Source organism: Ambystoma mexicanum, chromosome 13, assembly GCF_040938575.1.
Source record: "Ambystoma mexicanum isolate Mex_15411 chromosome 13, UKY_AmexF1_1, whole genome shotgun sequence".
In the NCBI taxonomy this organism is placed as follows: Eukaryota; Metazoa; Chordata; class Amphibia; order Caudata; family Ambystomatidae; genus Ambystoma; species Ambystoma mexicanum.
Window position 1 is genome coordinate 694,489,227 of NC_090938.1, and position 27,341 is coordinate 694,516,567.

The 27,341-nt window shown below is 47.2% G+C and overlaps 1 protein-coding gene across 5 annotated transcripts in view; it reads right to left on the minus strand.

Annotated features, from left to right (window-relative positions):
• MED24 (mediator complex subunit 24) overlaps positions 1 to 27,341 on the minus strand; it is a 598,903-nt gene that overhangs the window by 145,665 nt on the left and 425,897 nt on the right. For all 5 annotated transcript variants that reach the window (XM_069634774.1, XM_069634779.1, XM_069634777.1 and 2 more), the window contains one exon: positions 2,465 to 2,640. In XM_069634774.1, coding sequence (XP_069490875.1) covers positions 2,465 to 2,640 — 176 coding nt within the window. The remainder of the gene's footprint in view (positions 1 to 2,464; positions 2,641 to 27,341) is intronic.

Here is a 27,341-nt window from a genome sequence, read left to right on the forward strand (position 1 = left end):
TCTCCTTATTGGACAGCCAAACGCCCCTTACTGTAAAATGCTGAGAGAGATTGCAGAGGAGTGTGTGCTGGAACTGTATAAAAGGTGAGGCTTCTGGAGTGAAAAGCAGAAACGCATCCAGACCCTTTGCACACCGTGAAGCGACCACTGCTGTCCTGACCTCGTATTCTGTGCGACAGAGGAGCTCCGAAGAGGACGACTCCTTCCCTTTGGCTGGGGGGTACAACCAGTCCCAAGACGAACTTTGAAACAAGCCATCTCCCGAGGTGCTAGGAGTTTGCAGAGCTGCGGAACCCCAATACTAGGAGACCTGCTGCCCATTTCAAGTGCACCATCGTGGAAAGGACAAATACGACCAAATCTTTGCTGAACCCGTAAGGACACTCCAGAGATCTCATCCAACTCGCCCAGAACCCCTCATCAGAGTGTGAGACTGCAGGAAGCGAAGAAGATTGACCAGGTTTCAGAAAAGGCACCAAAGCCACAGAGTGAGCCAAGATGTTGCTGAAAGTCGTGCCGCAGGTCCTCCTTCGAGACTGCTGCTAAAAGATCCTGTCAATTGTCCTGCTTTCAGTCATCAGACCAAGGAATCCAGAGGTCGAGTCCAGAGCTGCAACATTGCGGAGCATCCAGCACGAAAATGTTCTTCTAACCTAAGGTACTGTGGGGAAAAAGGTATTGCTTAACTGATTCCAAGAGGAGTGCATGTCGAAGTGTCTAGGGCAACTCCCTCTTACCACAGACCCAAGCCGCTGCTTTTATCCCTTTCTCAAGTCTGTTTTAAGGTCTACCCCGTTAGTTGTCAATTTGCTGCTTCAATAACACTAGAGACTGGAAGAAATCCACAGGAACTCTTCACAATTCGCTGCTTGTCAAGACTTCGCAGCCTCTCCGAACTGCCTTTAACTAGGGTTGCGTTTTGGGACTTAAAGCACTTACTATGTGAATAAACCCTCTCTAGAACCTTGAACCAAGCTCATGTTACACTAACTAACCATTTTCCTTCCTTTAAGTGACTTTACTATATGTGTTGGCAGGGTAAATGTATTACCTTAAAAACCGCATGAGTGCGCAATAACTGATACTACAATAACATTGTCTTTTCCCTTTCTAATGTGGCTACAAATGTAACCACGAACAAACACAAAAGTGGAAGTGCCCTTTGAAGTGTATTATCAAGTGTTCCTAAGTGTTCTAGTATAAACATTATAAGTATTAAAAGTGATTCTGGTGTAAATATAATAAATATATACTTTTATATAACTTATAAGAGTAAGTGCTTCTTTGCTGTGCCTGTCTAACTGGGTTCAGTGTACTTGCCTACAGCTCACATCTTCTTCTTAAGATAAGCCTGCCTGCTCTGCCACTCTACCAAGGTCCTGAGGTAGTACAGACTGATACTAAGAGTTGGGGATCTACATACCACTGGGATAGTTTACTAAAGCCTTACTGCCAGTAGGACTTTAGGAAAACTCCCCTAACAATGGTCTATAAGGGATTGGGTTCTCTTCCAAGAAAGGTGCAACACCGAAGTCTTTGATGGTGTCCTTGCACTGAAACCGAGGTCTTCGGGATAGTAGGCATGACAAAGTCAAACTTAGCGAAAGCAAAGGGCCATTCCGAGCTGTGTACTGAGCAAACAGAAAAAATGAACGAGGTCATGTGGTATAGCTGGCTCCATATATACATTGCCCTAATGTCACATCCAGCGTCATGGGTGCCCAATGGTGCAGAGCAGACATGGAGCCACACTGCACCCTCTGGCGGTTGATAAATTGGGAGAAAACATATCTCAGATGAGGAATCTGTGCGAGTAAGGAATCCATTAGAAGTTGTGAAATTCTAAAGCATTCCGTAATTACGAATTACCAAGTAACGTTCAACCATGGGAACATTCCAACGGTTCTGAGCAAAGCATGGAGGGAATCATTGTGTTGTGCTTTAGACATTCCACAGCACTTGCGCTTTGTCACTGGTCAAAGTAGGAGTCCATTAATGGATCCCCTGAGCTTGCTGCTTCCACAGGGTCTGGTAAGCATGAATTCACCTAACACCGGGTCTAGAGGGGATCATCAGATAAGGCAGATACTCTTCAAAGGGATGGGACAAAGACTGTGGATGATGAATTTACTTTTGATAGAAATATTTCATTGTTACTATACAAAGCCTGATTTATTTGCTAAGATGATCATTAATAGACAATGTGAACACACTTTGCCAAGAATCGACTAACAAAAAAAGTGAACTATTCAGATAATAGGTAGGGGAGTCCCTTACCCAAAAAAGTACAGCGGTATAAAGAAGAGAATAAGGGAACAAGATGGGCCTTGGGAGACCAGTGGCAGCTTATTCATTACACAGGCACCCCATTTTCTGTGAAAACGTCACTAACATTCTCGATTTATAGTTGGAAGTTCCACCTCCTCTGATATTTAACACAGTGTCTTTCTAAATGTTTGCTCACCGTTCATTGTAGAACTGCAAGATGCTCTCACTTCCAAGGGGAGTGGCCAGCTGCTGGATCATCTGCAGAGATTTATCCCTCTCGTCCAATCCAAGCATGCGTACGTGTGCCACCAGCCAGGCTACGGCGCACACTGCCATACTGCACACCTTGCCCTTGATGTTATCAGTGATCTTCTAAGAAATTAAAGAAAACAGGTTAAAGGACAGATCACCTTAACAGAACTCTAAAACATAGACCAGCGAGAAAGCTTAATGTTGAAGAGGAAAAGTGTCTTAATCAGCTAGAAAATTGCATTCAACAGGGGTCTCCAAGTCAGGTGCTTCAGAACTCTGAACACACCAGGTTATCAGGATACAACCATGGACTATGTAAATAACTCCCATTACATTCACTACAAGTTGGAAGCATATACATGTAATAAAGTACTGGCAAGAAAACGTACTAGGTATCCAGTTGAACACTGCGTAAAATACAGTATTCAATGAAGTCCGGATACATCAGGACTAGCAAAAGGCTGGGAAGCATATTAAGGAGGAGACAAACCTGGCAGGAGAGTATGCCAGCTATCCAAACCAAATACATACTATAACAGTTAAGTTGTTTTGTATACCAGTGTGGTGTTGAACAAGAGAAACGTAAGGAACTGATATTCCTGAATTCAAACAAAGTGAAGAGAAATCCAGGGGAAGGAAACCACCCTCTGGAGTAAGGAACTCTATCCCCGTCTGGAACTGTTTGTGTTGGAGTTATGTATTTCCTTTTTGAACATGTATTCATCACTCAAGGCCCAAAGACATTATCCCTTTCACCTAAGAGTTTATTTCGTGAGAGTGTGAGGGCCAGAAAAGTACTTTCGACACAGGACGGTTTTGCTTTGGACATTATGACACTGCCAGACCCTTAGTTTTGGTTTTAAGCAGGGAAACACCTCTTAGAGCAGGGACAGAGAGGCATTTCCTGACCCCCTTTATTTTTTAATGAAAGTCTTTGACCACAACCATGACTCCCTTGTGTCTGAGTCTCATTCCTGGCTCCTCACAGTACCAACATTGGGGAAACACAGTAATAACCCTGCAACTTTCGGTTCCATCCTTACATCTAACACACATTCACAAACTCTGAATACAATAAGGAATGACTACTTGGGGATGATGCTTATTGAAACATGTGTGAAGTGCTGATTGATTTTTTGTATAGCGCCTATACACAATGTATTTCAAAGCGCTTCAAGGAGAGAGGGTACATGGGAGAATACAGTTACATTCTTACAGGTCCTTGAAACAAATCAGAATGTGAGAAATAACTATAATATCATAAGCGATAGTACAAGTGCATGGAACAATAAGGGGGAGAGGAGGAAGGAAAAAAGGAGACAATACTAGCAGTAACATTACTATGCCTGTCGACAATTGTTGCAGTGCAAGAGTGACAAGAGGAAGGGGAAGGGGTGGAGGTGAGGGGATGGGAGAGAAAGGGAAGAGGAGAGGAACGAACAATTGACTATCTTAATGGGTCAGGCCGGGTCAAGATAGTGCTGGGAAGGGGTGGGAGGAGAATACAAGAAGGGAAGGGGTGGGGGGACAGACAAGCTGTTACCAAAGGTCAAGAGACAATAAGAGTAAGTGCTGAGATGAAGAAAGGTGAAGGGGGAGGGCGGGATCTTCGTGGGGGTTGTTCCTGGTCAGAACCTCCAGGATCAGAAACTTAATTTGTGAAAGATTATGTTTATTCAAGGCCCAATGTCGGCCAGAGCTGAGTTTGGGTTGGAATTGCGGATACAGGACCGGTGTTCATTCCACCGCGTTTTGGCTGCGCTGGTTGACTGACCCACGTAGTATTTCCCACATGGGCATTTGATGCCATGTATGATGTTAACACTGACACAAGTCCCAAATGTCTTTAAGAGAATCTTCTTGCCGGTTCGTGGATGGAAAATAACATTGCCTTTAATAACGGAGTTACAATTAATGCAGTGTAGACAGGGAAATGTGCCGGTGCGTTGTGTGATCAATTTCTTCAAGGGCGGTCTCGTATGTACCAGTTCATCCCTGAGGTTTCTGCTTCTCTGAAAGGCAAACACTGGTAGTTCATTGAACAGATTCTGTACTCTTGTATCATTTTTAAAAATACCCCAATGTTTCTTGATGGTTTTATTGATTTTATTACTCTGAATGGAAAATTTGGATACGTACACCGGTGATTTAAGCTCCCTTGCTGGTTTCTTCAGAGCAGATAGAGTTTCACGGTCAAGAATATTGACTCTTTGGACTGCAGAATCCAATTCTTCTTGGTGGTACCCTCGTTTAAGAAATTTCTCTTTCATTGCAAGTTGTTGTGAGATACGTCTTCAGGATCACTAACGATCCTTTTGACTCGAAGAAGTTGGCTAAACGGAAGGTTCCTAAGTAAACTAGGTTGATGAAAGCTAAGGCTGTGTAGCAGATTGTTCCTATCAGTAGGCTTCCGAAAAAGGGTAGTACTGTAACCACTGTCCTTCTTTGTTACCTGCACATCAAGAAAAGTGATCTTGTCACGTGATACCTCCCTGGTAAATTGAACTCGCTGATCAATGTTATTCAGGTACTGAAAAAAGTCATCAAATGCTGTCTCTGTGCCTGTCCAGATGCCAAAAATGACGTCTATGTACCGAGTCCACATATGAATGTCTTTCTTCGATTCTTGTTTGCTCAAAATGTGGTCTAGTTCAAATTTATACATAAAACAATTAGCGTATGCGGCGCCATGGTGGCGCACATTGATGTACCCGAGATTTGCAAGAAAAACTGGTTATGGTATTGAAAATAAGAATTCTCAGCAATAAATTGCAGGAGAGTTACTACAAATTGTTTTTGTGCTCGAACATCTGGTGATTGGAGTAACAACCATTCAACTGCTTCTATTCCGATGTCGTGTGGTATGGAAGTATATAAACTCTTGACGCCTATGGTGAACATCAGATGATTTTGTTGGAAAGTGGTAGAGTTCAGTTTCTGTAAAAAGTGAGTTGTGTCTCGGGTATAAGTAGGGGTTTTCTGTATTAGCAGTTGCAGAAAAAAGTCTATGTAAACGCCAAGTGGCTGATTTATGCTATCCATCCCTGCGACTATGTGTCTTCCAGGGGGTTTGATGGGATCCTTGTGGATCTTTGGAAGAGTGTAAAAGTTTGGGATTCTGGGGTGATCATTAAGCAGGAGCTTATGCGTTTGTTCGTTTATCCAGTCCAATTCTAATGCCTTATCCAGCAGGATAACTAGATTGTGTTTAATGGAGATGGTTGGATCATGGTCTAGTGTAGCATATGTTGTTTGATCTTGCAGTTGTCTCCAACATTCTGAGTCATAATCCGCGGAATTAAGGATGACAAGGGCACCTCCTTTATCTGCAGGGCGAATTGTTATTTTCGTGTCACTGTATGTATCTCTAATAAGTCTCATTTCGTGGGGTTCGAGGTTCTTATGTGGCTGAGTTCTATAACAAATCCGTTCGAGATCTCGAGTAACCAGTTTCTGGAAAATATTGATAGAGGGTACATTGATAGGTGGCATAAATCCACTATTGGCACTAAATTCTTGGAAGTCAGGCATACTGGTAGGTTTTTCATGAGTTTCCAATTCTTCAAAGAACACTTTTAATTTGAGCTTTCTTACAAATTCGTATAGTTCGATCCTGCTATTAAACAATGTTGTGCCATAGGTAGGGACGAAGCTCAACCCTTTTTGCAATGTATCTTCTTCGTGCTTGCTGAGTATTCTGTCTGAGATATTAATAACTAAGTTTTCTTTAATTTTTGACGCGTTTGTGGTTTGGGTCTTAGGTTTCCTTCTCCCCCTGCGGGTTCTTTTGGGCGGGCGCCTAAAAAAGCCGAGGTGGATGATGCTTGTGCTGGAGGGCTAGCTGTACGGTTGGAGTTGGCGGTTGTTTGTTCAGTCGGTGTCTCTGAATCTCTTGGTGCTTCTGAATCTGAACTGGAAGTATTGTCGGATGGATGTTTGTCGGATGGGTGTTTATATAAGTTTTTTCGTGCTACTGGGCCATATTTCTCCATCCACGTGTACACTTCGTTGTTGATATAATCTTATGTGTCACGCTTACATTTCTTGACTTTCTTTTGTTCCAGTTCAGTTTTATACCCTTCCAGTTTCGTATTAATATCCAAAAGAATCAAGTCATATTCTTCTTTACCCAATGAATCCACTAGTTCCTTTTCAATCTCCTGGATTTCTGTACTCAGGCTGACCAGATTCTTAGCAAGTTCCTGGATGGTGAGTAGGATCAGGTCTAGGGAGCATTTGTTCAAGATAGCCTCCCACTTACGAAAAAACTCCTTACTCTCTTTACAAAGGGTTGGACGCAGTTGTATTCGAAGTCCCCTTGGGATTCGTTGGTTCGTAAAGTAACGTCCCAGAGTAATTGCGTGAAGCTTCCTATAAATCTCCTTTCGTACCAAATACTCTAATTGTTTGATCCGCTTTGCTGGATCCTTTGGTGTGGTCCCATGTGTTCCTATTGATGTTCCACTGATAAGTTCAAGGATTGCGGTCGCTTCCTCTGTGGAAAACCCTAAGGTTTCAGTGCATTTCGATGAGAGACCTTCTTTGTCTTCAAACGACATATTAGTGTAGTAAATGTTCAAGTAAAAAGTTGGTTTGAGTAAAAAATTGTGTACCTCCACTGTTTTGTGTCTCGCAAAGGGGGAGAAAAGAGCAAATTGAGAGATGAGTGGGCAGCACAAGGTATTTTCGAATAAGCATTATATATTTTTGATATTTGATCTAATTGCCTTGAACTCTGAATAACTCCGTGCCCAGGTTGGGCCCCTATGTGAGCGGCTGTGTCCTTGTATTGTTACTTGGTCTCCATTAAAAGAAGGGAGAAACACTTTCTCTGAGGAAAAATTGATTTACAGTCCCCACGCCTCAAACACACTTGCCATCACACTAGAAAATGCCCAGTCACCTAGTATAATAAATGAAGGTCACAGGGGATGAAAATACAATAAACGTTACTCAAATGTTTAAGACTTTGAAAGTTTGACTAACAGTTAACTTCCCAATACATAACTTGGAGAAATATACACATTGTTACCAGTTGCAATTACAGTGTTTCAAGTACATTTGCCAAAGCAGAAATTAGCAGGATGGCTTTAAAAAGATAAAACATTGCAGGCAAGTACATAAATGGTGAATCTTGGTCCAAATTTCACTGAACCCCTAGGGATCCAGTAGGAATGTCCACGGACAGGTCAATGTTAGGACAACTAAGGGCTTAGTAAAACCATTCAACTGAGACAGTACAAGACCCCACTCTTAGTATAAGGCTGTACCACCTGAGTTCATGGTAGCATAGACAGAGCAGCCAGGCTTATCTTAGGAGGGAGAGAGGGCTGTAGAATCAGTACAAAGAAATTGTAATACAAATGGTCCAAAGAAACGCTGACACACTATGTATTGTACAAATAAATGGTTTATTTAAATACAAGTAGGCCCAGATAAATCTTTGGGGTAATAAGTACTATCACATTATATAAACACAATTCTAAAAACACACTATGCTTGAAGCTGCACAGACCAAAGCATATAACCTTATTTGGAACACCTAACGTGTAAAAGTTTGGGATTCTGGGGTTGCCCATTGGCGGCACCTTGGGTCCTAGACAACGTCCGGGACTAGCGGCAGGGTTGATGCTAGGTAGCATAGAACAAGATTTCCAACTAGCGGTAGTTCTAGGGAAGTCAAACCTTTATTTACATATCCAGTGTAGGGCACTTCTATTCAGGGGGAGTAAAACCATAAGTTACTTTCAGATTACTTTACAGTAATAGAAGGGTAGTAGACCCTGTCAGTTATACCGTGACGCTCAGCAAGAAATCACATAGTAAGTGAACTGGAAAATATACTTTTCTGAATAGTGGAACACTTATTCCAGGAACAGTAGAAACCTATAACTCTGATTCAGGATAACAGCTATTCTAGGGGAGTTGTACCATAGGGTGTAATATTTAATGACAGTTGCTTTTCAGTCCAGAAGCAATAACTAACGTATTTTAGGATAACACAGCAATACTCAAAGTAAGTAAAACCTATATATACTTTTGTAAGGAGCTACCAGCAACCTAAAAGGTAAGTATAACCTAGACTGACTTATTCTGGACAGGCTAACAGAAAGTCGGGGGAAGCAGGGCCCAATTGAGGACACTCATATAATTATCCCAAGAAGAAGAATAAAGTGAAACCACCAGTATTACTTTTGGCAATAGGGGGAACCCAATATACAGGTGAGTAAGTTAACCTTCCATCAACTTTCTGTTAGAATGGCAAGACAGTTTCTAAGGAAAGCAAGACTTTGAGAATACTTATTTAAGAAGGCACACAGCTTATTCAAGGTAAGTAAATCCCATATATACTTTTCAGAATGGCAGAACATATCTAAGGTAAGTAATAACGTTTTGTAACTATTCACTAAGAGTTTAAAGTTAACAACTAACTCTTTTACAAGTAAGTACACTTTTCAACACTTGTTCTACTTTTCAAGGCAGAGCCTTTAAATTATCTAGCACTTCCCAATTCTAGTACATGAGTTCTCTCAGAGGTGGAAGAGGGACCCTAGTGGTCTAGGAGCAAGTAGTAGGCATGGTGAGATAGGGCTCACTTGCAGGAAAAGTTCAGAGTTCCAGAGGAAGAGTGGGCAAACAAATAAGTAGTTAACTTTGAAAGTTAGTTAGGGTCCAGGGACTTCAGAGCAGACACCCTAGGAGGATTCCAGCAGCGGGCCTGGGTGAACTGGACAAGAGATCTCCCAATCACAGTAGCACCCCAAGGATGCTAAGGAATCACAAGAGGCTAAAGGTAAGTAAATACCCCAGCCAACACAGTACCTCAGCACAGAAAAAGTGTTGAAGCAGTAAGACTTCAGGATCTGCAGCCAAAAATCCAGGCAATGGATTCCTTTGTCTAGGAGACTGGACATCATCTCAGCTGCGTTTCCCTCATCCTCTCTGGTTTTGGTTCCAGTGGTCGACTTGTCAGCAGCTTCCAGGTTCAGAGTTTTTATAAGGAACTACAGCACAACCTCTGCACATTCTCTCTACATTTTACAGAAAGGGGTGGTCTCGCTGTGGGGTGGTCTCGCTGTCAAATCAGGACAGCCAGCCCCTATTGGAAATTGTTCCCTTACAGGCAAGGTGGAAGACAAGGGCTGCAATGTTTTGGACTCCTCCCTGACTTCCTGTCTTTCCCGACAGGAGTCTGGGTGGCGAATCAAAAGGATTCCTGCCGACGACAAAACCGGCACTGAGGTTGTTCCTTCCTAGAATGGCAGGGGGAAGACCTCAGAAACAGTAAGCAGACAAGTAATGGCAAAAAAAGAAGGAGCCCACCTTTTTAGAAAAGTTATGGCCCTTCTGTGCTTTAATGAGGCTGAATTAACAGCCTGCGGGTAATAACCACTGCCACCAGACATTCATGTAAAACCTGCAATTGTAACAAAATGTTACCAGGTAAGTAAGAAAAGGGGTACATTGTATCCCCCCAGCACTCCACATAAAATGGAGTGTGCTGTCTCACTATATAAAACGTAAAGGGGGAACTGAAGTTTTCCCAAGTACATGAAAGAGAAATGAACAGGGGAACACATAGGGGCAACCCAGCCTAAGCCCAAAATATGTAGGAAACTAACTTCAACCATACACTATGGTGAGACAAAAAGGTCACCCATAAAAAGAGTAAAAGACTAGGTGAGAGGGAAAAAAAGATTCCCCTTCACCTAGGGACAAGGTAAAATAGTTACCTAGTCAAAGCAAAATGTTCTGGGGTTGAAGGTCAGGAAGATGTATCATTCATAAGCAAATCTTACCTAACAGTAAGTACTCCAGAGTCACTTTAAAGAAAGTTCCACTGCCAGTTTAATGTTCCACAGGAAGTAATGGGGAAAGTTAAAGGCCCATACGCACTACTGGACGAAAGTCTGATCTATCCCACAGGTGTCGATGCTGCAATGATGAACCCCCAAGGAAGGCCTTAGGAGACCCCAAGGAAGAGTTCCAGGGGTCGGAAGATGGACCCAGGTAGAAGATGGTGCACAACAGGAGGACTGCCCTAATGCACGCCTATGGGAAATCACAGTTAGGACTCAACGCCCAGGAATTACTACCACATACCAGGAGGACACCTGGTGGGAACATCTTGAATAAGGAACAAGTTACTTACCTGTAACTGTTGTTCTCCAGCATGGGTCTGGCATGGATTCACATGCTCATGAATATTCCCCGTCGTCGGGCTGGGAATCCTCGGTAAAGAAAAAAATCAGTCTCAGTTTTGTTTCTGATCTGTCTTTCTAAGTAGTAACCAATCACTGGTCTCTGGGTCATACTGCCCCCAGCCAATGACTGCCATCTCCCTAAGCCCCGCCCTTGGCAGCCATCCTCAGATTTGGTAGCACGTAAAGTGGCAGTATGACCAAGTGAAGAGCCGCAGAGGGGTAGGAGGGAGGGTTCACATGTGAATCCATGCCAGACCCATGCTGTAGAACAACAGTTACAGGTAAGTAACTTGTTCCTTCTCCAGCAGGGGGTCTGGCATGGATTCACATGCTCATGAATATAAGAATACATAGCAGTACACACATGCACAACCACGGGAGATGGCAAGGCTCAACATTAAGCATTACATAAAACTCAACATTAAACATCTTACCTTCTCACCAGGCTCACCTTAAGCGAACTGGTTGCGCAGCACTGCTTGGTCGACTCTGGACTCCTCCCTGGAATCCCGGTCGACGCAGTAGAATCTCGTGAAGGTGTGCGTCGACCTCCACGTAGCAGCCCTGCAGATGTCCAGCAGGGGCACACCAGACAAGAACGCTGTGGTAGCAGCGATCGCTCTGGTCGAATGGGCTCTCGGACGGCCGGGCAAAGGTCGGTTTGCCAACCGATGACAGTGCATGATGCAGCCGGAGAGGCATCTGGAAATGGAAGCCTTCGAGAGCCTTCCCTTGGTTCACAGGTCCAAAGTTCACAAACAGCTGTGATGTCTTCCGAAAACTCTTTGTTCGGTCCACGTAGAACTTCAGCGCTCTAGCTACATCCAGCGAGTGCAAAGTCCTCTCGGCCGGCGACAAAGGTGACGGGAAAAAGACTGGTAACACCAAGGGCTCATTGAGATAGAAGTCTGACGGCACCTTGGGCATGAAGGAGGGGTGCGTCCTCAGCACCACCCTCGTCTCGTGGAAAATCAAGTATGGAGGCTTGCAGGAAAGGGCCTGAATCTCTCCCACGCGTCGTGCAGAGGTGATGGCCACAAGGAACGCTGTCTTCCACGACAGGAACTTCAACGGAGCCGAATGCAAGGGCTCGAATGGCGGGCCCATGAGCCTGGTCAGCACCACGTTGAGCTCCCACGCCGGGGCTGGAGCCTTCACCGGCGGGAACGATCGGAACAGTCCTTTCATAAACTCCTTCGCCAGGCGATGAGACCACAGGGACGACCGTCCTGCAGTTCTGGTGTATCAGGATATCACTGCCAGATGTATCTTGATGGAAGCATGAGCTAGTCCAGCTTTGGCCAGCGACAGTAAGTACGGTAGCACTTGAGGGGCTGTAATCCGTAGAGGGTTAATCTTCTGTGCACAGCACCAGACAGAGAACCTCTTCCCCTTGTGTCCGTAGCACTTGAGAGTTGAGGACGCCCTGGCCTTTGCAAGAACCTCTCTGCAGTCAGCTGGGATATCGTACCCTCCAAACTCTAGTGCTGCAGGAGCCAGGCCTGCAAGTTCAGGGACTCCGGGTCGTGATGAAGAATGGCGCCTCCTTCTCTGGAGAGAAGATCTGCGTCCGTCGACAGTTTGACTGGTGGGGACGCTGACAAGTCCAGAAGGTCCGGGAACCATATCTGTCTCGGCCACCTCAGTGCGACGAGGATCATCCTGCACCGGGACCTCTTGAGTTGGTTGAGCCCGAGCAGCAACGGCAACGGAGGGAACGCATACAGGAACAGGCCGTCCCAGGGGAACGAGAAAGCATCGCCCATGCTCCTCGGCTGGGGAAACCTGCTGGCGAACCTCTGGCACTTGGAGTTCGTCGCCGTTGCGAACAGGTCGATTTGGGGTTTGCCCCATCGCCGGAAGAGTTGATCCACTTGATCCTGGCATAGTTCCCACTCGTGGCACGAGCGCAGCTCCCTGCTGAGTGAGTCGGCAATAGTGTTTTTTATCCCTGCTAGATGAAAAGGTACCAGAAACATCCCCTGGGCAACGGCCCAGTGCCACAGATACTGGGCTTCCTTGGACAGGGCTGGGGCTCTGGTTCCTCTCTCGTTCCGGATGTAGAACATCGTGGTGGTGTTGTCGGTGAAGATCCTCACCACCTTGCCCTTGAGGGACGGGAGGAATGACTTGAGGGCCCAGAACACTGCTCGGAGCTCCAGTATGTTGATGTGGAGCGGCCTCTCCTCTGGGAGCCACAGGCCTCTCGCGTGAAGATCCCCGGTGTGTGCTCCCCACCCCTCCAGGGAGGCATTTGTCATCACTGTCACCTGATAAACTGGGGTCTGAAAGTGTGCACCCGCTGCGAGATACGTGCGGGTGCCCCACCATCGAATTGCTTGGCGGAATACTTCGTTGAGCGAGATCTTGTCCTCGAAGCTGCCAGCCGCTTGCATCCAATGGGCGTCGAGGAACTCCTGCAGAGGACGCATCCGAAGCCTGCACAGGCGCACCAGATAGATGCAAGAGGACATCATCCCGAGAAGGGACCTGATGGACCTTACTCTGGCCACGTCCGTGGCCAGCAGACGCTGTACCTTGCCCAGGATGGCCTGCGTTCTTTCCTCCGACGGCGAGGCCAACTGAGCTACTGTATCGAGCTTGGCTCCCAGAAACAGCGCTACCTGCGACAGAACCAGTTGATGGCGAATCCCAGGTCCGTGAGCAGCCGGACGGTCTTTGTTGTGTGTTCAACGGCGTGTTCTCTTGTCCCTGCTCGGATGAGCCAGTCGTCTAGGTAGGGGTAGACGTGGATCCCCTGCAGGCGCAGCCACGCCGCCACTGGTTCTAGGCACTTGGTGAACACCCTTGGCGCCGACTTCAATCCGAATGGGAGGGCCTTGAACTGGTAGTGCCGCCCTTGGACTACGACTTTCGGTGTCCTTTTAGGATGGGGATGTGAAAGTATGCATCCTCCAAATCCAATGACGATAGGAAGTCGCCTTCCTCCAGCTGGCCCAGCACATGCTGGAGGGTGACCATCCGGAACTTATGTGCCATGATGTATTTGTTTAGCCGACGCAAGTCCAGGATGGGACGACAACCTCCTGTCTCCTTTCTGACGAGGAAGTATCTTGAGTATACTCCGGAGCCCCGGAGCCTCTTTGGGAAGAGCTCGGTGGCTCCTTTCTTGAGCATCGCTGTTACCCTCACCTGGCTCCCAGAGGCGTCGATCGGAACTGGACAGCTGCGGTCTCCACCAATGTGACACGTAGGGCCGAGATGACGGACTGGACTGGCCCACCTAGCTTCGTTTCCTTGGCCCGTAGGTATATTCTTCTGCAAATGGAGAAAGGGAATTAACCACCCGTGGAGTTGAGCGTAAATCCCCCCACCCCCGCTGTTCTCCCCACAGATCGCCTTTGATGTCCTCTCTTATAGTCTCACCTGATGGTTTGAAAAGATGAGCTCTCCATCCTGCATTGAGCGCAGGGGCGCGTTTATACCCAGTTGCTTCACTGGCTCGAAGGAATTGGTGAGTTCCAGAACAATATTGACTCTGAGATTCCCGCAGGAAAGACGCTGTAAGTATAAAGTTTGTAAGAGTTCAAATGCCTGACTTTCACTCTTGTCCAATTCCTTGCAGGTTGCAGCTTGACCCTAATGAAGAGTTCCTCGTGGCAACCGGTAGTATTCTGGTAAGGATTTGTATTTTCCAACACAGTTCGATAAAATAATGTCAATATGTAACCTGTTGCTTTCTCCCTTATTCAGGCGCTGAGAGAAAGTATGAAGTCTTGGTGAATAATACCTCTGGCGGTAAAATCAGGTAAGTCTATTGTGGTGAGGAGGGTTCCCCTTGTTAGTCCCTTTGTTTCACCTTGCTGTCCTTTTGTTTCCCCTTATGGGCCGGGGTTCGGCGAAGATGCAGTGGAAGCTGCGCCGACCCGTGAAGAGGAATAGTACCCCCGGTGGTAAAATCAGGTAAGTCTATGGGGGGGGGGGTAACTAATATTCCTCTGTGTATTCCCTTGGCTCACCTTGCTGTTCTTGTCTTCTCCTTAGGTGCCGGAGTGCGGCGGGAACATGCACGAGGATGCAGTGGAATGTGAAGATGCTGCGAAGGCCGGTGTGTTCAGCGCGGCGCCGCAGCAGGCGAGGCGACGCGCATTAAATAACTTCTTTCTTCCAGCTAGAAGGCGCGATGGATTGGGAATTCAGGTAAGGATTAAAAGGTATTGCTCTTGTTCTAACCTTTTCTCCTTCTTTCTCCCTTTTTCTAGGAGCTCCAAAATCGAGGCGGGTGTGGCAGAAGGCTGGATGCAGACTTGCAGGCACGGTGAGCGTTAAGCTGCTAGGTGCAGAATAACGCGAAGCGTGTGCTGCTCTTCGGGCGTGGTTTAAATAGCCTCCAAAGTAGTCCCAGGTAAGTATTCCTCCCCAGCCCCGCCCGAGTAAAAAATAGTCCCCAAGTAAAGTAGTCCCTTCCAAGCCTCTTTTGGCTTGGAGCTCTTGCAGCATGGTCTGCATCAGGTAGGTTTTAATCTATGAGCCTGGCGCCTATGGCGCCAGGACTGACTCTCCATATGAGCCTGGCGCCATAGGCAGGGGTTGTTGGGCTTGCTTAGGATAACTTGATGCCTGCTTCCGGGGTTGCTGGACGTGGTCTGGGTCCCCGGGGGTAGGCATCATGACAATCGCCCTTACCTCTAACAGCAGTTGAGGGACGTGGTTTTCCTTCCTGGCCACGGGAGGAATTTGGGGGCACTTCTTTAGAAATTCCAGAGTGTGCCCGTGGGCCAGGGCATCCAGCACCCAACGGTCGGTGGAGATGGACTCCCACACGCTGACGAACTTCGTCAGCCGGCCTCCCACCGGGGTGCTTCGGTGGAGGCCCGACGCAACGGCCGGTTCAGTCTTGCTTGGAAGCAGCCTTGCCGCCTTGGCCTCCCTGGCGACGACGGCGAGATCCACCTGACTTGCCTCGTCCCCTGTAGGCTTCTTGCGACGAGGAGCGGGCCGCCTGACGGTAGGTCGAGGAGCCGCTGCGGAATCCTTTGGAGGCACCTTGCTTGCCTCCCGAGTTCCAAAAGGGCGGCCACCGTTGCTGGAGAACTCCCAAGGCCCGAGCCGTCTCCGTGTCGGTCTTGATGGCCTGCAGTGACTCATCCACTGTCTTTCCGAACAGATCCGTCGTCTTGAGCCACCCCCGCCGAAGGCAAACGCCGTTGCCCAACTGGCGGAAACCGGTGTCGGCAATGTCCGTGGCCACACTTATGGCGTGGCCCGACGCCACCTCACCCCTCCTGTAGGATCGCCAGGGCCTCTGCCCTCTTGTCGTCTGGGAGGAAGTCCAACAGGGGGGCGATCTTGTACCACAACTCCCTGTCGTAGCGGGCCACAATCGCTAGGGCGTTGGCCGTCTTAATCGTCATCGCCGCCGACGAGATGACTCGTCACCCCATGGCATCTAGTTTCTTCTTTCCCTCGCAGTCCGGTGGGGAAGTTGAAGCCGAAGCCCCCCCCCGCTTTCTTCTTGGCCGCTGCCGAGATGACCGAATCTGGGGTCGGTTGAGCCCTAAGGCACAAAGGGGTGCCGTCGGGGACCCGGTACTTCTTCTCGTACCGGTCCCTTTTGGCAGGCGTCGTGGACGGGTTCTTCAGGAGAGCAAGTCCCTCGTCCCAGATGTCATCCAGCAACGGCACCACGAGGACCGTCTTCCTCTTGGCCTCGCGCCGTTGGTAGAGGAAGCCTTCCTTCTTTTCTTCGGGGCAGGTTGTGTCCGTGTCTGTCACGGCTACCGCCCCCCCCCCTCTTTTTCCACCAGGGTTTTCACGGGGGTCTTCTCGACGGGCTTAAAAGAGGATTCCCTCTGCGGGGGCAGGGAAACTCTGGGCCCCGAGGTCACCTCCACTGGGATAGCCTCCACCGGCTTCGCCAGTGCCGCAGCGACTCCCTCAATCGAGGCCTTGGCCGGGATCAAAGCCTTCACCACCTTGGGCGCGCTTGAGGCCTTCATCTTAGGGGGAGGGTCACTGCCTCGCTCCCCTTCGGCCTGATCCTTCGAGATCGACCAGGGCCTCTCCAGAAGCTTAGCCAGATTCTCAGATTTTCTCTTCCCTGAGCCAGAGCGTTGGATCACGGTTGATGGCGTCGGTGAAGGTGCGCCCTGCCTGGCAGCCGAGGAGCACGACCGTTCGGCGCTCCGCAGTGCTTTGCCTTCTGTTGGGCCCCCGTCGCCGGGGCGCTCGCACAGGACTTAGAAGACCGCTCGGACTTCTTCTTCTCACCTGCTGGGCTCTTGCCTTCCAGCCAGTTGGAGAGACGGGTCCGATGATCCCTCATAGTCCGATCCGACATGTTCATGCAAAACGCACAGTCCATCTCCACGTACGTTTTGTCCTCGTGGAGGCAGTAAAGGCATTTCAAATGCTCGTCCTCCTTGAACACATTTTGTAGGTTGCATCCAGGGCAGATCCTGAACAGTTTGCCGGGAGTCGAGCTTCCCTTCTCCTGGGCCATGTTCTTCTCGTCCACGAGGTAGGCCTCAGAAGCTTCTGGAATCCTCCAAGAAGCGTAACTCGACGAAAACTTCACCCTTGAGGGGCATAGATAAATCCGAAACGGGATCCCGTTGATCGGAAGTAGAAACGGTGGAGCTTGGGGCTCGATTAAACCGAAAAATTAGATAAATCTCTTTGAAAAAGCGCAAAAACGCAGTAAATCTCGAGAGCTATAGCACGAGGACTCCCAACACTTGAACATGCGGTAAAAATCTGAGGATGGCTGCCAAGAGCGGGGCTTAGGGAGAGGGCAGTCATTGGCTGGGGGCAGTATAACCCAGAGACCAGTGATTGGTTACTACTAAGAAAGACAGATCAGAAACGAAACTGATACTGATTTTTTCTTTACCGAGGATTCCCAGCCTGACAACGGGGAATATTCATGAGCATGTGAATCCATGCCAGACCCCATGCTGGAGAATCACCCTTTCTAGCACCCCAAGGTATACAGTAAAGTATACAAATACAATATTTATTAGGTATGAAATGCACCCCTTGCAATTAAAATAGGTAAGTAATATCACTGCAATTAAAATAGGTAAGTAATATCACTAAGTCCGCACTATGCACATATATACATTCACCATGGGGCGATTTTACAAAAGGACAGCAACACTTTACTCTTACAAAAACTAAATAGGAATCAAGTCAGAAACGAGCCAACTGTATGCAGTAAAGTAAGTGAAAACTGGTTCGTATTTTAGAACCAGTTAGAAACAGTTAAGTATTGAGAGAAACAGTAGAATCACAAAAACACAGCATTATAATATAAGGCTCCTAGCACTTTAAATGTCCTTCCCTGCTAAAGAGAAAGGGACCTAGTGTCCTAAAACAAAGTCACACACCTCAATGTTAACCCTTTATATTGAGTGAGGCGCCTTTTAAAGTAGCAGTACAAGTTTTGGCAAAGCCAACAGGCGAGTGCAAGTGTTGTAGGAATGCAAGAACAAAGGATAAGTAAAGTTCTTTAGGGGTTCCTTACCCAATCTCACCACTCCAGGGAAGACCAGGGGTGAACCCTTTGTCATAACTCCAATGATTATGACCAGGCAAGGGAGCGGTAGGTTGACGACTTTATGCCTGTATATCAGCATGTAACCGGAGGGTGGGGGGGGAGCAGCTGCGGGGGGGAGAGGGGCGGCTGGGGTGGTGGAGGCGGGAGTCATTTAGAAACAGGTATGCAAGCTCACCTCTCTTCCTCCGATTAGATACGAAACTTCACCTGGCGTTTATGAATCTGCTAGGCCCTCTTCAAGTATTGGCTCCTTTGGAGGGGGTTCAGAGGTTGCAGGTATAGTGGCCACTTTCGGCATCCAGTTTGGGTCTGGCTAGTCGGCAGTTATACGCTCCAGAGAGACAGTTCCTGTGGCTTGGCAGATTGACAACCCGGGCATGACAAGATAGAGATGATTATATCAACCTCATGGACCCCCCAGGACACGATAACTGCAGGCAGCAGCGAAGTTCACCGTGCTCAGGTGGTGGATGGCGACCCTCATGGTGGAGATCAAGTAGCTTTTCCCTGCAAACCCCTCTTCTTTCTGGAGACAAGCAACTGCAGGAGGATTGTTCTGGTCTCACAAGCTTTGAATCTGCAGAGTCCCAAGTCAGAACTTGGGATGGGGACAAATGCAGCAAAGCAGCCCAGGAAGAAGCTGGTCAGTCCACAGGGTGGTCCTGGGACACTTCCAAAGGCTTCCAAGAGCAGAATCCTAGAGCAGGAGTCAAGACTGGTTGTGCCTACCAGTCCAGAGATTGAAGCACTGTTGAGGGTCTTAAGGGACTCATCACAGAGGATCAGGGCTTTGCTGGGACTTTGCTGTATGCAATGTTGTTTGGCTGCAATGGACGTCCATGGATCGTCAGCAGGATGCACATATTCAAAGGGGTCTTGTCTCCAATGACGATCCCAGGAATGGCTGCAGGATTCCTCATTTTATCCCAAATGTAAGCTGGGGTCGCACCCAAGCCCTCCAATGGTAAGGATCTGCACCATTCAAACTGGCAGGGGGCTGTGCAATCATGGACAGCCACCTGCCTTCACATCTACCCACCAACAGACACTTTGGGCAAGAGGTCACCTGCGACCAGACAGACCCATATCCGGACACAAAAACATACCACGGCTTTGCCCGTGAATGGGCTTACCATATGTGGTGCATCTAGCAATGAGAGGGCAGGAAACCAAAAGACAAGATGGGCAAAGAACAGGGTGAAATCACGTGGCATGGCCATTTTTAAGTATATGGTATTCTAGATGACATTATGCTGTAAAATGCAAATGACCACATGAGAAAGGTAAAAATAAACTGTGGAAAAATATCTGCTACCACCAAACCATCCTGGATACATCATGCAAGTAAACAGAAATGTTACTTAAAAAATAAAAGGGGATATAAAGTACCCCTCTTCACTGTAAGGTGATGTGTGCAGCTTTACAAAAACAAGGAATTTTGTAATCGGGAAAAGGACCCCCTATGGCGATACACGTAGGGGCTGGTCAGTGCCCCCAGAATATATGAACTAAGTAAATAAGTAAAGCAAAACGGTTTTACCAACCTTCAAAAGTCCGGTCAGGTTTAAAACAAGAGAAAACACTTGGGGGGGTTCCATAAAGGTGTATGGAGGCAAAGCTGCAAAAATAAAATATTTCCTAACAATGACCCTATCCATCCAGCGGCAGACTGCAACCCCATCTGGCTGCAGAGCCTGGACACCACCCTGTAAACTCTTGATAAATGAGACTGTGGCACACACTTCTACAAAATGTCTTTGTTTGCGTCCTCCGCCCGCACCCTGTTTTTTGGTTTTTTGTCTCTGGCATCTTGAGGTGAAAGGCGGTTCTTCCACCTGCTGACTCTGGACACCCACTGGACACCTCTCTAATATCAAGGTCAGTGCTGCTTCAACATTTCTTTGATGACTGGACTTCCTTTTTGGGGTCTTTAGTTTTAAAGGGAATGACTGTATATCAGAGGCATAGCCAGGATTCTCTAACAAGTTGGGCCTGAAGCTAATGTAGGTGGGCCGACCGCAGTCACATTAACATCAGTAAATGCTACACAGTGCTGCTGAGTGGGCATTTACAGATTTAGGGTGGGCCTTGTACACTCAGGCCCTACCCTGTCTACGCCTCTGCTGTATATCCTGGTAGAGGGGATTTGGTTCCAAAGAGCCCTGTAAGTCTCTCCAAAGCATCTACTGGACTTTACTCCTGGTCCTGGCTCTGCTTAGTAAACCATTTCTGAAATGGCTTCCTGAGCAGGGGTGCTCCCAGACAATCCCATTGTTTCCCTGGGTGAGTTTACTTTCGGCTACACCACCTTGCAGCCTTTTTACTTTGTTGGCAGCCAATTGCCCCTACAGGGATGCACAACTACTACTGAGACATTTTAAAAATACTACACCCCAGCAGTTTTGTGTTTTTTCTTTGTAGCATGAGGAATGGCTAAATGAATAGTCTGTCTACATAGACTGTGTGACTGGCATGTGGTTTAGACTGAATGACGCTGGTTACGCAAGATTTTCATATTTATGATAAATCTTCCTGACCTGTGTCAACCCCAGAACTTTTTGCTTTGACTAGGTAACTATTTGACCTTGTGCCTAGGTGAAGGGGATGCTTTTTCCCCTCTCACCTAGTCTTTTACTCTTTATGAGCGAACTTGTTATGTCTTTCCATAGTGTGTGGTTTAAGTTCTAGTTTCCTACAACTTTTGGGCTTAGGCTAGGTTGCCCCTATGGGCTGCCCTGTTAATTTCTCTTTCATGTACTTGGGTGAACTACAGTTCCCAAGTAGTAAAGAGGGATTTTCATCCCCCTTTACATTTTATATAGTGAACCAGCACACCCCATTTTATGTGGAGTGCTGGGGGGGATACAATGTATCCCCTTCTTACTTACCTGTAATATTTTTGTTACAATTCCAAGTTTGCTTGAATGGCTGGTGGCAGTGTTTTAACCTTTATGGCTTTTCGTCCTTTTTATTCGCAGGCTGTTAATTCAACCTCGGTAAAGCACAGAAGGGCCACCATTGGATTTCCTCACTTCCGATTATATTACAAAGCTGCCCAGCTGCGTATTATATTGGACCATATGAGAGATGACACAAGCCTGATCTGGAAGATCTGGTGGCTCACCCGTTTAAGGTTAGGGATTACCTGTGGACACTGATCAAGTTCGTCCCAGAGCAACTGCGGTCCCATCCCACACTGGGAGTTCTGTGGTCGGTTTGGCAGGACAATGGAGACAACCGTGCGCTCTCAACATGGCCCTCACCATTGCCCTCAGTATGGGGTTCTCCATTCAATTTTGGGAATCTAGGGCTGCGACACTCGCAGAGATGGTTAGACCAGGGCCTTGAGTGGGTGGGTCAACTATTTAGTAATGTGATTTTCCTAGATTTGGAGTCGATCCGTGAGGTGTTAGGAAATTACATGATTTCAGTTTTCTTTTAATATATCCAGGTTAAAGGTATACTCATGGACCCAAAGTGGGGAAGTTCGATAACAAGGGAGCTTACTGCTTTTGAAAAAGCCTTACACACCTCAAGCTCCAGAAAGGGCATTCTATCCATACTTTATAAAATCATAAACTCATCCATGCTGTTGGGGAGGCAGACGTTCCAGAGATACTGGATAGACTTAGTGCGGGAGAAGATCTCAGAGGAGGAATGTGGGAACATATACGTCACCTTCCATGGTAATCTGTTCACCTCTACAATGGAGCACAATTACATAATGTTGATGGGATGGCATAGAGATCCATTGAAACTATCCAGAATGTTTGCGGGATCCTCTCCCTTCTGTCCCAGGAGATATGGCGACGTGGGTTCTCTTTCACATATGTGGTGGCATTGCCCTAAGGGTAACGTTTTCTCGAATTTAGTGTTGAGCTGGATGAAAGAAATCACAGGGATTCAATTAGGTCGAAATAGAAAACCTCCCAGCAAAAGAAGAATGGCAACAGAAAGTGAACCCATGATGATAATGGATAAGCTGACAGCAGTGGTGAATGATACATTAAAAACTTTCAGAAAATATTGGGGGGTGCTTTCATATAATGGGAGGTGAATCAGGAGGAGGTTCAGAATGTGGTAAGAGGATATAGAGGAGAGGCCAGTTTTATAGGAGAGCCGATGGACTAGAATCTGCTATGCCAATATTAGTTCTCCAGAGGCACGAGAAAGAAAGGACCTGTAAGGCGCAGTTGTTTAAAATGTTGGAACTTAGCTTTGTTGGGTGGGAGGAGTGGGAAGGAGAAAAGTAAGGGGTTTCACCATATTTAGTAGCAGGTTTATTTTATTATTATTTTAATATTTTTCCTTTTCCTTTGTTATTATATAAATGGTTTGATGCTCGCATCAATTGACAAGAGGATGGGAACACTTTTTGAGTATGGTCTAGTTTTTTTTTTCATTCTCCCACATCCTTGTAAGCTCTCCAAGTCTTTGGGGGAGTGGGTAAGGGAGGTGGTGTGGTTGATTTAAATTGTTAGAATAACATGGTGAAAAGTGATTCATTTGTATGGTTTCTTAAAATATCAATAAAAATTAAGTTTAAAAAAAAGAAGGGCCAACATTTTTCTAAAATGGTGGTCTTCTCCTTATTTTGCCATTTCTTGCTCGCTTTAGTGTCTGAGGTCTTCTGGGTGGGAACGGCCTCAGTGGGAGTTTGGTCTTCGGCAGGAATCCTTTGTATTCCCTGATGAGGTTCCAGAGTGTCTGAGAAGGCAGGAAGCGAGGGAGGTGTCCAAAACTGGGCAACCCTTTGTCTTCCACCTTGCCCAAAAGGAGTCAAGTCTCAATGAGGGGCTGGCTGTCCTGACTGGACAGCAAAAACACCCCTTTCTGTAAACTGAAGGGAGAGAATGCAGACGTTGTGCTGTGGTTCTTGATAAGAACTCTGATCCTGGAAGCTGCTGACAAGTCGACTACTGGAGCTGAATCCGAAGGAGAAGATGAAAAAAACGCCTCAGATGATTTCCAGCAACCGGAGAGCCTGCTGTGTAACCAGAGCCTGCTATAGCCCTTCATTCCAAGCGACCTGGGGACTCTGAAAACAATTACCCCGAACTAGAGCCTGGTGAGATCCACTAGACTCAGGAAGACCTGCATTTTCAAAAATCCCATGTCGTGCTGCAACCTTGCGGGGCTGCAATGCCCCACTACCCTAATACCCTGGGACCTTGAGCCATTGTGCAGTGCAAGGTCTTCCGAATTCCAAATCAAGCTGACTTTGGTGGCTTCCTGCTTGAACTCCTGAGACACGATTTGAGTCCTAAAAGTCCCCTCACAAGAGCGCTGGACCTTACAAGTGACAAGAATCTGAACAACGATATTCAGTCTTCCTTTGGCTCCTGAAATGGGGGCCAAAACCACAGAGCCACATACCGCCGCCAAGAAACTCTTGCCTGGAGCCTTCCCCATTGATCCATGCTGCAAAATCCCTTCCAGTGTCCTGTGTTCAGTCTTCATGACAAGGAATTGATCAACCGTTTTTTTGGATGCAGGTCCTGAAGTTCTCCTGCTGCAAACTCTTCTTCTGTGCTGAGCTACTGTGTTGGTTTGGGTATTACTTACCTTATGTCCCTTGTGATTCCTGTGTACCTTTGGGGTGTTTCATGTGATTAGGAGTCCTTTCATCCAGTTCAACCAGGCACACTGCTGGAATCCTCCTACAGTGTCTTCTCTGAAGTCCCTGGACCCTAATAACTTTAAAGTGAAATACCTATTTATTTGAAGCGACTTCCTCAGGAACTCTGCCTTTGCCTGCAAATGAACTCTCTCTCACCCTGCCAACAGCTGGCACCTAGACCACTAGGGTACCTGTTCTGCCTCTGAGAGAACTCATCCAATAGACTAGGGAAGGACTGGATAAGAAAAGGATTATGTCTTGAAAAGTATAACAAATGTTATGTTACTTGTGAAAGAGTTGGTTGGTAACTGTCCCTCTGAGAACAAGCAGTTACAAAAGTTCTTACTTACCTTGAATGTGTTTTGCCATTCTTAAAAGTATATGAGAATGCATTACTTACCGTAAAAGCATTTCTGATGGTTGTATCTGCTTAGATTCACATGCTGTGCATAGGTCCGACATCCAGTGGTCACTGCGGAGTATTGCATTTTGTTTTTCGTAGTCGAAAAAGGGGACGTCGACAAGGCGTGTCTGAAACACTATCCCTATAGTGACGTGCGTTGTACCCACAATCCCTCACGCGTCGAGGTCCCTCTGTTTGTATTTTTCTGCCCTGAGGGAGCCTTCTAGACGTGAGTGAGTACAGAAAAGAGAGAGATATATAAAGGAAGTCTATGTTCCTTCCATCCGAGCGGGGAGGAAGGGTGGGCGCATGTGAATCTAAGCAGATACAACCATCAGAAATGCTTTTACGGTAAGTAATGCATTCTCTTCTGATGTTTGTTAATCTGCTTAGAATCACATGCTGTGCATAGACTAGCGAGCAGTACCCGGAGTTGGCGGTGGGTTATGAGAAGGAACAGTAGAGAAAAGGTGTCGTAATACTGCCTGTCCCACCTGGGAGTCAGATCTAGAGTGTGCAACTAGACAGTAGTGTTTTGTAAAGGTGTGCACAGAACTCCAGGTAGCCGCTTTGCAGATGGACTCAAGGGGAACATTTGCAATGAATGCTATGGATGCCCCCGTGCCTCGAGTAGAGTGTGCTCTTGGCCTAAAGGGCAGTTCTCTCTTAGCAAGAGTATAGCAGAGAGTGATGCATTGAACAATCCATCTAGAAATAGTGGATTTTGAAACCGCATCTCCTTCTCTTCCTGCTGCCACCGAGACGAAGAACTGATTAGTCTTCCTCAGTGGTCTGGTTCTTTCCATGTAGAACATGACCGCTCTGCGTACAGCTAGTGTGTGCAGAGTCCTTTCTCCCAAATTGGAAGGATTTTGAAAGAACGTTGGTAGTTCTAGATTGGTTTACGTGGAATTTAGAAATAAATTTCGGAGCAAACCTAGGGTGAGTGCGTAGAACCACCTTATCTCTGTGAACTGTAACGAAGGGGTCTAGAATAGAAAGAGCCTGAAGTTCACTTACTCTCCTGATGGAGGTGATAGCTATTAAAAAAGCAGTCTTAAGAGTGAGGTGTTTAAGAGATGCTTTGTGCATGGGTTTGAATGGAGAGCCCATGAGTCTGGTAAGTACCACATTAAGGTCCCATCCGGGAGCTGGGTCAGCTATCGGGGGTGTATTCTCTTTACTCCCTCCATGAAGGCCTTTATAACAGGGATCCTCCACCACGACACTTTGAGTTGGGAAGTGGTGTATGCAGAAAGTGCCGCTAGGTGGACTTTAATGGAGTTAAACACTAGACCTGAATCCAATAGGTGGGTCAGGTATAGGACCACATGTGTGGGAGAGCAGTCAATAGGGTTGATGCTTTTACTCCTGCACCAGATGACAAATCTTTTCCACTTGCTAGAATAGCAGTGGCGAGTGTTCGGTTTTCTGGCTTCCCTGAGGATGTCCATGCATCTTTGCGGGAGTTGTAGATGTCCGAACTCTATGATCTCAGGAGCCAAGCTTCTAAGTTCATGTTCTGGGGGCATGGATGCAGAGTCCTGCCCTTGTCCTGAGACAGCATGTTGTAAGGGCAGGGGAGTTTTACTGGGGGAGATAGAGACATCTCCATCAAGTGAGCGAACAATGGTTGTCGTGCCCACATTGGGGCCACTAGTATCATGGTCACTTGTTCCCGGTGCATCTTGTGCACCACTCTGTTGAGAAGGGGAGTCGGGGGAAAAGCGTAAACAAATTTCCCTGACCATTGCATCGACAGACCGTTCCCCTTGGATTGGTTCTGGGGGTACCTGGAGGCGTAACTTAGGCATTGTGAGTTCTCCAGGGTTGCGAACAGGTCTATCTCTGGGAATCCCCATTGTGTGAAGACGTCGAAGACTATGTCTTCGTGCAGGCGCCATTCGTACTCTTCGGGCAGGGGGAAATCTCTGCTGAGTCTGTCTGCCAGCAGATTGAGTTCCCCGGGTACATGTAGTGACAGTAGGAACATGTCCTGTTTGAGAGCCCACTTCCATATATTCTGGGCCAGTTTGGACAGGCCTGGAGAGTGGGTGCCCCCCTGCTTGTTGATGTAGTACATGGCTGTAGTGCTGTCTGTAAGGACCATTACTGTCTTGCCTTGTAGGTGTTCCTGGAAGGCTCTTAGCGCCTTGAACACAGCTAGTAGCTCCAGTAGATTGATGTGTTTGGATGCTACGTTCGGAGTCCACACTCCGTGAGCAGTCTGATGGGATAGGTGCGCCCCCCATCCAGTGAGGGATGCGTCTGTGGTTAGAGTGGCTTCCGCCGCGGGTGTGGCAAAGGGTTTCCCTCTTTCCATGTTTTCCTTTGTCCACCACTAGATCCTCCCATAGTCCGCTGGCCTGACACCACTGGCTGTTGAGCCATTCTTGCATAGGGCGCATGCGCAGTCGCGCGTGAGGTACCAAATAAATACACGACGCCATCATTCCTAGCAAGCGCATTGCTTTGCGTACCGTCACCTCTCGACCGGTCACATATTGAGGGATCTGAAACAGCATGTTTTGGACCCTCTCTTTGGAGGGGAAGACGAGGCCGTCCCTTGTTTGAATTAGAGCCCCTAGGAATTGTTTGATTTGACTGGGGTCTAAACTGGACTTCTTTTCGTTGATGGAGAAGCCCAGCTGGAACAAAATGTCTACCGTCTTTTGGGTATTGGAGAAGCATGTTTCGTAAGAATCCCCTGTTATGAGCCAGTCGTCGAGGTAAGGGTAAACTGGGATGGACAACCTGCGCAGGTGGGCCGCTGCCACTGCCAGCACCTTCGTGAATACCCTTGGTGCTGATGCTATGCCGAAGGGTAGCACTTTGAACTGGTAGTGTTTGCCCTCTATCATGAACCTGAGGTATCTTCTGTGCGCTGGCAACATTAAAATATGAAAGTATGCATCTTTCATGTCCAATGTTGTCATGTAATCTCCCTGAGAAAGCAGTGGGATCACTTCCTGTAAGGTTACCATACAAAACTTTTGGGGTTTGATAAACTTGTTCGCTGGGCGCAGATCTAATACAGGGCGCATGGTTAGATCCTTTTTGGGTACAAGGAAGTAC